This window comes from Hipposideros armiger, unplaced genomic scaffold (genome assembly GCF_001890085.2).
Source record: "Hipposideros armiger isolate ML-2016 unplaced genomic scaffold, ASM189008v1 scaffold_345, whole genome shotgun sequence".
Lineage (NCBI taxonomy): Eukaryota > Metazoa > Chordata > Mammalia > Chiroptera > Hipposideridae > Hipposideros > Hipposideros armiger.
Window position 1 is genome coordinate 575,815 of NW_017731695.1, and position 10,746 is coordinate 586,560.

Below are 10,746 nucleotides of genomic sequence, written 5' to 3' on the forward strand. Positions count from 1 at the left end.
TTGGAAGATGATCCAGGTCACAACGTGGCATGGGTTAGGGCAGAGAGACCGGGTCGAAGGTTGCTGCTTGACAAATACTTCTCTGATCAGCACTTTGGTCGCCCAAGTTGATGACTGATAGCAGTTATCGCCCCCTTGTAAATGAATTTAGATGGCATTCTGACCATACAGTCAGCCAGGAAGCAGGTCACTTAGAACCTTATCCTGTCTGGGTTTTAAGTTCCTGACTGATAAATCGGAAGGCCAGACGCTGATGTATGGGGCCTCCATCATATCACAAGCACCAGTGTCTGTCCCAGGGCAGCCTGGTATCTGTACAACACCCTGTTGATGCCGCAGAACTACAGAAATCAGCTCTTTTTACTGATGGCTTTCCACACTGCCCAGCAGCCAACGTCACAAAGGCCAAAGCTGTTTAATTCTCAGGTGTTTTAACTTTCCCTATTAAAATCATAGTTAAAAAGTTATATTTTGAGGAGATAGAAACCAGGATGGGTGCTCTAGAGAGCAATTAAAAACAAAACAAACAAAAAACCCTTTACCTTAGTATCTGCTTTGCTATAAACTGACTTCTCTTTAATAAACTATTTTGGATTATTTAAATCAAAAATCAAAGAAAGCAGAGGCATTTGACTTCTTTGTGTAGGCAAGAGCTGACACTTGACCAAGCAAGGGCTGGGGCTGTAACAAATGAGATTTTGTTTTAAAGTAATTATGAATCTAGGGAAAGTATACCACTCAGCACAGGCGTTTCTAAAAATGTCAAGCCAACAAACACTTCCCTTATTTTTTAAAATTAAAATCACAACTTTCCTCAGATGTTACAGATACTATTTCCTTGGGCCGTTCTCACCTTGGCAAGCAAAGATGTGGATGGTTCTAGCAAGAGATCTGGGAGGACTTCCACGCACAGGACCACAGAGAGCTTTCCACCTGAAACCAAGCAGAGGAAGCAGCTGCAGGTGAGCAAGGCAGGAGGCTGTGAGCACAGAAGCCACTCGAGAACTCATTTCCTATTGACCTTTCTAGTCCACGTTCACTGGCTTAAAAAAAAAAGATTTCTGAAGAAGTTATTCACATGACTTTACCTTAGCTGAAAGACTTTAGAAAATAAGGTGGCTTAAAAAATAAATTGTTCCCTTAGAGAAGGTTCCATATAAATTAGGACTCTGAAATGCAGGAGACTTATAAAAATCTTTTAAAAGAATAAAAACGGTTACCCTGTCCAGCCCCCACCCCACCCCCCACCCTGCAGTGTAAAAGGCAGTAAGGAGAGAGCCGCTTCTTCAACTTATTTTTAAAGGCCGGGTGCTCTCAGGGAGCTGCTGTTACCCGTCCTCATTCACTGAACATCAATCAGTTCAGGCCCTACTGTGCACTGAGGGGAAAACAGGGAAATATAAACATATGCAACGTGTACCCACTTGCTTTGACACGTGATGGGCTAACAGTAGTACCCAAAGTTGTGTGCATCAGAACCACCACCCCCAGTAGACTGGGGCCGGCCCAGGAATGAGTGCCTTCTAACATGCTTCTCTGCCGCTTCTGATGCAGTGGTTTTCAAATCACAACTAGAAACGCTGCTGTGGGCTTGGGATCCCTCAGCTGTTTGTACTGCTCTTTCTCTTTATCTCTCGCTGGATTGTACGCTCCTTGAGGAGCAAAACTTTAACATTTCTTTAGTCTCTCCGAATATAAAACTTAGGACTGAGTGTGTAGCAAATGCTCAGACCTGCAATTTGGAGACACTAAATGAAAATTAAATAGAACCAGTTTGAGACTTAAACTATAGACTATATGCTTTGAGTTTTTTCTTTTTCATCCAAGTTCCATACGGGAGAAAGATCTCCACAGCCAGTGAAGCCACCACTACCAACCACTGCCAACTACAAAGTCCTTATTTTGATAAGCATAATGGGACTTTGAAATTGAGCAGGAACTATCACTCAGACACAATTAGTCCTCATCCTGATAAGATAATGCTATTTTCCAGTTATTTTATGGTTGTGCCAATGGATCCACTTCACCTTCCACGGATTTCCATGCTTCAGTCTATCATGATCTGGGCAGACATAGAACATATGTTCTCAGCTTGTGCTTAACATTTTAAATTGTACAAATTTGTACCATCTCTAGGCCAATGAAGTAAAACAAGGGTACATTAATCCCTAAGCACAATTAACCGACAAATCATTTCTATTTGAATTTGCAAGCTGTTTTTAGAATTTAGAGTGAACAAATGTACCTGAAGTTCAGTGTATCTTCTATTTTGAGATATAAACCTCTAGTGTAATTTGATTTAACAGTGTAGTTTAGCTTGGGACTTTTTGAACGTTTTTTGGTTTTTTTTTCCTTTGCTTTGCTCCCCTTTCTTCCTGCCAAACCTTAATGATTCCATTTACTATACATTTACTATGCATACCAGTTTCCATGATTCTGTTTACTCCAGGCTGTATGCATACCAGGCTCAATAACCCTGGTTCCTCAAGGAAATCTCCAGAACACTGACTTGAAAGAAGTTTTCACATCTGCGTAAAATCCATTCCTATCCCTGAAACAAATCAGCCTCTGGAAAGCACCCTTTTTATCCAGGAATTGCAAGACCAACTTCCTTAGTTTTGCTTCTCCTTAGGAGACTATAAAACCTTCTGGTGGTATTAAGAGGAGGAAGGCAGTCTTTGTGACAAGGAACCCACTGTCATCCCTTAATGCTAGTATGTTGGAATAAACCTGTTTTTCTTTCCACCAGTCTCGTCTCCTGATTTTTGGACTAGCATACAAACAGCTATTTGGCACGGTAACAGTTCCAGAAATTCCTACATCATACAAAATCATCAAACTTCCCAATATGGTTCCCAACCTGTTCCTAGTGCAAGCATAAACTGTACTTCCTCTAAAAATCATTGCAATCTTCCACACAAAATAGCACCTTTCCATTTATCAACCCTTTCCCTTTTGCCCCAAATGCTTCAATAAAAGGAATCTGGTCAACACTGAACAGCCAATATCAATGCTTCAAGACACTATTGCTAGGGGTGGGGTGGGGGTTACTAGCGTTACCTTGGATTGTGTCCCAGCGTTGTGCCAGCGGAGGACGCTGTGTAATGCTACACTTCCCATGAGCAGGACAGCCACCCCCCACTCCAACTCTCTTCTTTTGTATCCTTCCCAGTGTCAGCACAATGAACACATCAATAGGAGTTTTATAATACGACATATAAAAAGATTAGAAACGAACTTTTCAAAAATTGTAGTAAAATACACATAACACAATTCACCTTTACAAATTTTTAAGCATTCAGTTCAGTGGCATTAAGCACATTAACGCTATTGTGCAACAACCACCACCATCCTTCTCCAAAACTTTTCCATCATCCCAAATTAAAACTCTGTATCCATAGAACAGTAGTTACCTATTTGCCCCTCCTCCTAGCTTCTGGTGCACTGTTCTACTTTTCTGTCTCTGTGAATTTGATTATTCTAGGTCCGTCTTATAGGTGGAATCATACAATATTTATCCTTTTTTGCCTGGCTTATTTCACTTAGCATAATGTCATCAGGGTTCATCCATGTTGAAGTGTGTGCCAGAATTTCATTTCTTCTTAAGGCTCAATAATATTCCATTGTATGTATATTCCACATTTTGTGTATCCATTCATCCATCCATGGACATTTCGTTCATTTCCACCCTTTGGCTGTTGTGAATAATGTTGCTATGAAAATGTGTGTATGAATATCTGTTCAAGTCCCTGCTTTCAATTATTTTGGATATATACCCACAATTGCTAGATCGTATGGTAATTCTGTTTAATTTCTTGAGGAACTGCCATACTGTTTTCCACAGTGGCTACATCATTTTATCTTCCTGCCTACAGTGCACAAGGATAATGATTTATCTACATCCTCAACAACATTTAGGATTATCTGCCTTTTTTTTTATTGAGGGAGGGGAACAGTGTTGGGGAATTGGGGAAGGGGAACAGCCAAGTTGTTGTCCTTCAATCTTAGTTGTGGAGGACACAGCTAGCTCACCTCCAAGTCCAGACACGCCATTCAGCTCAAGGTGCTGTGTTCAATTAGTTATGGGTGGGCGTAGCCACCATCCCATGTGGGAGTCAAACCAGCAGCCTTGTTGTTAAGGGCACATGCTCTAGCCCCTGAGCCACCCGGGTGGCAGTTCAGCTCAAGGCGCTGAGTTCAGTCTTAGTTGCGGGCGGGTGTAGCCCACCATCTCAAACAGGCAGCCTTGTTGTTAGGAGCACGTGCTCACACCTGCTGAGCCATCCTGCCACCTGTTGGCAGCTCAGCTTGCTGGCCCATGTGGGAAGTGAACTGGCGACCCTGTTGCTCAGAGCTCACACTCTTGAGCAAGCTCTTAACCAACTGAGCCACTCGGCTGGCCCTGCTTTTGTTAAATAGTAGCCATCCTAATGGGTATGAAGTGGTAACTCATTGTGGTTTTGATTTGCATTTCCCTAATGCCTGTTGATGCAAAGCACCTTTTCATGTACTTATTGGCCATTGGAATACCTTCTTTGGAAAAAAATGTCAATTCAAGTCCTTTGTCCATTTTTTAATAGGGTTGTTTGTTTTGCTGTTGTTGAGTTGTTTTTTTTTAATATTTCCTGTATATTAATCTCTTATTAAATATTGCAAATATTTTCTCCCATTCTGTGGGTTGTTTTTCCCCTCTGTTGATAGTGTTCTTGGATGCACAAAGTTTTTAATTTTGATGAAGTCTAATTTATTTTATCTTTTGTTGCCTGTACTTTTAGTGTCATAACCAAAAATTCATTACCAAACCCAATTTCATGAAGTTTTTATCATAATGTTTTCTTCTAAGACTTTATAGTTTGATCCATTTAAAGTTAATTTTTTGTATGTGGTATAAGTTAAGGGTCAATTTCCTTCTTTTGCATGTGGATATTCAGTTTTCCCAGCACCATTTGTTGAAAAGACTGTCTTTTCTCCCATTGAATGGTCTTACCACCCTTGTCGAAAATCATTTGGCCGTATAGGTGAGAGTTTATTTCTCGGCTCTCTATTCTATTCCATTTGTCTATATGTTCATCCTTATGCCAGTACCACACAATTTTGATTACTGTAGCTTTGTAGTAAGTTTTGGAATTAGGAAGTGTGTGTCCTCCAACTTTGTTCTTTTTTGAGATTGTTTTGGCTATTCGGGGCCTCTTGAGATCCTGTATATATTTAAGGATAGATTTTTTCTATTTTTGCAAAGAATGTCATTGGGATTTTGATAGGGGTTTCATAGCATCTGTAGATTACTCTAGGTAGTATTGACACTTCAACAATTTTATATCTTCCAGTCCATGAACAAGAGATGTGTTTCCATTTATTTTTCTTTTCTTTAGTTTCAGCAATGTTTTATAGTTTTCATTGTATAAATCTTTTGCCTTCTTGGTTGTTTAGAAAAGAACTTTAAAAAAGTATTTATAAAAGGGAGCATAACTCCCCACTCCTTAAGTGTGGACTGTGTATAGTGTCTTTCTTCCAAAGAGTACAGTATGGAATGGAGGAAAAATAAGATTTTACAGTGGAAATACCTGACAAACATCATCTCAGCCAGGTGATCAAGATTAACATCAATAGTCATAAATCATGTTGATAGTATGTACCCTTGATATGATGTAATGAAAATGATACTTTATTCTGTGATCTTCCTCCCCAAAACCTATAATCCCAGTCTATCCATGAGAAAAACATCAGACAAATCCCAATAGATGCAGTTACAAAAGAACACATATTATATTATTCCATTCATATGAAATATGGAAAACAGGGAAATATAGGAGATAGTTAATTAGTGGCTGCTTAGGGCTGGGGTAGGGGAGGGAAATGCAGGGTGGAGGGGTGATAGCTAAAGGTTTCAAGATTTCTTTTTGAGGTAATAAAAATGTTCTAAAATTGACCATGGTGACTGTTACACTTATCTGTGAATATACTAAAAACCATACTAAAATATACTAAACGCTTTAAATGTGTGAATTGTATAGTGTATGATTTATATCTCAAGAAAGCTATTTTTAAAAAGAGGCATCTTACAAAATACCTGGCCAGGATTCCTCAAAACTGTCAATCAGATTGTCAAAAACAAGAAACGTCTGAGAAACTGTCACACCCCAGAGGAGCCTAAAGCAGCATAACTAAATGTAACATAATACAATGAGATCCTGGAATAGAAAAAGGACATTAAGGAAATCTGAATAAAATATGGACTTTAGTTAATAATAAGGTATCCGTAGTGGTCTATTAATTGTAGCAACTATACCATACTAACTTAAGATGTTAATACTAGGGGAAACTGGGTCAGGGAGGGGAGCATATCGGAACTCTCTACTATCTGCTCAATTTTTCTGTAAATCTAAAATTGTTGTAAAAAATAAAGTCTATTAATTTTTTAAAGTCTTGATTAAAAAGGAAAAAACTCATATAAACCAAGAATGGCTTTCAATTTTACAGATTATCTCTGAATTTTTAGAGCTTGCCTCTCAATCATTAAGAAAAATCATAATATAGAAAATGACTCCCCAAAGAATGAGCATGGAAAAGATGCACAATTACCTAAGAACTTTGAGATTTACCAGGGAGGGGAAACGGATGAAAACATTTCAAACTAGAAATTCTAAAGAATGAAGAAATGAATTTAAGTAATTGTAAAAAGTACCATTAGGAATATATCATAAAAGTCAACTAAAAGAAAAGATTGATAAGCTTGTGTTAAAAATAAGAACTTCTGTTCATCAAAAAGTCCATAAAGGGCCGGATGAGTGGCGCTATGGTTAAGAACTGGCTTGGGACGCCAGAGGGCCCCGGTTCGGATCCCACATATGAGGGCCAGTGACACTGCCCTCCACAGCTAAGATGCTGAACAACAGCTCAACCTGGAGCTGGGTTGCTGTGAGTCGCTGGCGACGGCGTAGGCTGCAGTCCCTGTGGCAGTGGGCTGCCATAGGCTACCGTGTGTAGCCAGCAGCCGCAGTGAGCGGCCGTCCAGAAGCCGGCGACTGATATGCCTCGCCCGGGAAGAGCGTAATGATGGTGCCAACTTGGGCCAGTGAAGCAACGTCCTCCACAACTAGACTGAAGAACAAAAGGACAGCAACTTGTCTGTTCCCCTTCCCCCATTCCCCAGCGCTGTTCCCATCCCCCCATTCCCCAATAGAAATCTTAAAAAAAAAAAGTCCATAAAAAGAGTGAAAAGATATGACATGAACCAGAAAAATATTATCATTACATACACCCAATACAGACTAGATTTAAGAATATATAAAGATTCCAGCAAGTCAATAAGAAAAAGACAACTGGAATTTTAAAGAAGAGGAAACAAATATGGCTAATAAATATGCAAAAGCATTCTCAACCTGAATAGGAATCAGATAAATAAGATCACAAAGAAATACTTTTAAATCCATTAGAGTGGCAAAAATTTATAATTCTAGAAATTACAAGTGTTGAAGGGGTTAATAGGAACTCATACGTTGCTCATAAAAATGTAAATTGGTACAACCACAGTGGAAAACAATTTACATTCTCTCTCAAAGCTAAACACTTGTATCTCCCACAATTAGCAATCATCTGTGTATGTACACAAGAGAAACTCCTGCACATGTACAGAAAGAAACACATACAAAAATATTCATAGCAGCTATGTTCATAATAGCAAAACTTGAAAACAATTTTAATTTCCATAAGCAGGAGAATTAATAAAATATGAAAAAAATTTGGCTTAGCCACACAATGGAATATTATGTAGCAGCAACAAATAAAATACTATAACTATATTCAACAACATGGATAAGCCTTGGAAACATGGTTTTGAAAAAAAGAAAGTCCTAGAGGACTACAAAAAGTATAATGCTCTTTTATGGTGCTCAAAACCAAACCAAACAAAATTAAATAAAATGTTATTTAAGCATCTATGCACTTGGGATAGAAATTATATTTTTGAAAAGTAATGGAATCACAATGAGATACCATCAGAATGGCTAAAATAGAAAAGATGAGAATGCCAAATGTTGGCAAGGATGTGGGGCCATTGAAACTCTCATACACTGCTAGTGGGAATGTAAAGTGGAACAACTGTTTTGGAAAACTGGCAGTTTCTTAAAAAGTCAAATACGGGGTCGGCCAAGTGGCGCGTTGGTTAAGAGCTGGCTTGGGATGCCAGAGGACCCCGGTTCAGATCCCACTTATGAGGGCCAGTGACACTGCCCTCTACAGCTAAGATGCTGAACAACAGCTCAGCCTGGAGCTGTGCTGCCATGAGTCGCCGGTGATGGTGTGAGCCGCCAGCCGCTGCCCGTGAGCAGCCGTCCAGAAGCTGACGACTGATCTGCCTCACCCGGGAAGAGTGCAATGATGGTGCCAACTTGGGCCAGTGAAGCAACGTCCTCCACAACTAGACTGAAGAACAAAAGAACAGCAACTTGTCTGTTCCCCTTCCCCCAATTCTCCAGCGCTGTTCCCATCCCCCAATTCCCCAATAAAAATCTTTAAAAAAAAAAGTCAAATACATCTCTACCGTATGACCCAGCACAGCAACTCCACTCCTAGGTACTTATCTAAGAGAAATGAAAATATATGCTTATACAAAAACTTGCACAAGAATGAATGCTCATAGAAGTTTTAATTGTAATAGATAAAAACTGGAAATAATCCTTCACCTGAGATACATCCATAATAGAATAGTACTTAGAAGAAAAAAGGAGCAAATTACTAAGGCAGCAACAAAATGAATACATCTTACAAACATCATGCTGAATGAAAGAAGACAGACACAAAAGAATACATGCTGTTTAATTCCATTCATATCTATGCTGATAGAAATGAGATCAGTGGTTGCTCCTGGGAGTAGAGATTGATTAGGAAGGGATACAGTTGATCGGGAAGGGCATTTTCTGAGGTGTTGGTTAATGTCTTATATCTTGATAAGAGCATGGGTTACAGGGATGTATGTGTTTATAAAAACTAATCAAACTGTAAAATTAAGATCTATGCATTTCACTATATGTGAATCATACCCTAATAAAAAATTCTAAAAAAGGACAAAATCAGAACTACATTTCATATTGTATTTTCTAATAAGCAGTAAATGGAAATTTATTACTTTAACATCTTTTTTTAAAACATGGTGAATGTGTTCTATTTGCTAAAATGCCAGCTTTTCTGTAATTTTTGTTTTTTAATTTAAAATGTTTGGCCTTGTACCTTTAAGCCATTGTGGACACCAAATGGGGTGAAAAGCCAAAACTGATTCTCAAAATTGGTGTACCTCAGATTCACTTAGGGAATTTATTAAAATCACAAGTGTCCTGATCCTGCCCAGACCTACTGAATGAGAACCTTGAGTTAGCTATGAAGCAGGAATATGGGCAATTGCAATTATGCTCTCCTCTCTACCTATCAGTATATCATTATTTTATCTTTGTATTTGTCTGTCTCCTCTGCTGGAATGCAAGCTGCAGCTAGAATGTATAAGTGGCTTTGCATAAGAAAAAGGGAAGGGTGAGGTTGGATGGGCCATCTTGAAGCCTTGAAAGAGTCAAGAGGCAGGACTGGATAAGGAAAAAGGACTGGAAGATAATTGGTGGCAGCACAGACTCAAAACTGGGCAAGGGGTACTTAAAAGATACCTTTTATAAGGAGTGCTGCACACTGTGCAATCAGTATAAGCCACTTCTATCTATCTCCATTGGGAAATCTTCAATACACTAATAATTTCTCACTAATGAATAGGTATGATGGGAGTATTGAAGGTGAGTGGGAAGAAATGCTAAGTGCTGCTTTAAGGAGGACAGGAGAAGGTGGGTTTGATAAAGGCTGTTAGTGGGTCTGCCAGCATGGTCATGTGTACTCACCTTGAGAAGTGTATTTTTTGTGGTAAATCTCATAGACTTTTCTGTGGGCATCAGTGAGGGTCTGGAGATGTGAAGATCTTGATTCCTGGTGGGGAAGTTCCGTTATCACCTCCTCCAAGTCACTAAAAGTGAACCAGATCTCAACGAGGTCCCCAAAGGACTGGAAGGCAAATGCAGCATAGTCAGCAAAAAGGTCAGCAAAGACTTCACGTCCCCGGATGGCACTGGTGGGGAGGGTCTGGTGGTGCAGGACGACCAGGGGCTGAAGCTGCGCAGTCCTGATGGCCTCAAGGAGTCGCCGGTAACACTGCACTGTTTTTTCATCTGGCTTCTTGGAGCTTCCAGTGGGGAGAAGTTGTGCCCATGGCAGGAATACTTTATAATGGGTGACCTTTCTGGCATGAACACTTCTGAAGTACTCCAGCAGGAAAGTGGGCAGTGGCTGGAGACAAACATACATGTCTTTGTCCCCTGCCACAAAGTTAGAACCCTGGTTTCCTAGTGGACTACTCAGGTTGTGCAGCAAGTCATGGGTAAGAGGACCAGCGGCTGACATGAAATTTCTATCAGATTCCCAGTCTAACCCCCAGCACGAAAAACTTAGGAGGACAATGCAGGCTAAATTCCAAGGCAGCTCCATTTTCAAGGAACTGTTAGGAGGAATGTGGAATCCTTACTTTATAATGACACCTGTGGTTGTAAAATACTAAGTGATTATTAACACTTAATATTTAACTGGGTTATCTACAATAGTGAAATCGTACATAGTTCACCAAGATAATAACAAAAATGTAAAGATGATAAGAGATAAAACCTCAGAAGTCTCACTCTGTTTAATAACCTGGAAAATGCCCTAAGGAAAAAAGTT

General features: G+C 39.6%; 1 protein-coding gene across 1 annotated transcript in view; it reads right to left on the reverse strand.

Annotated features, from left to right (window-relative positions):
- LCT (lactase) overlaps positions 1-10,523 on the reverse strand; it is a 44,211-nt gene extending 33,688 nt beyond the window's left edge. Inside the window, exons 1-2 of the mRNA XM_019661341.1 lie at positions 9,879-10,523; positions 854-933 (exon numbers count right to left, since the gene is read on the reverse strand). Coding sequence (XP_019516886.1) covers positions 854-933; positions 9,879-10,518 — 720 coding nt within the window. The 5' untranslated portion in view covers positions 10,519-10,523. The remainder of the gene's footprint in view (positions 1-853; positions 934-9,878) is intronic.
- Positions 10,524-10,746: the final 223 nt, after the last annotated feature.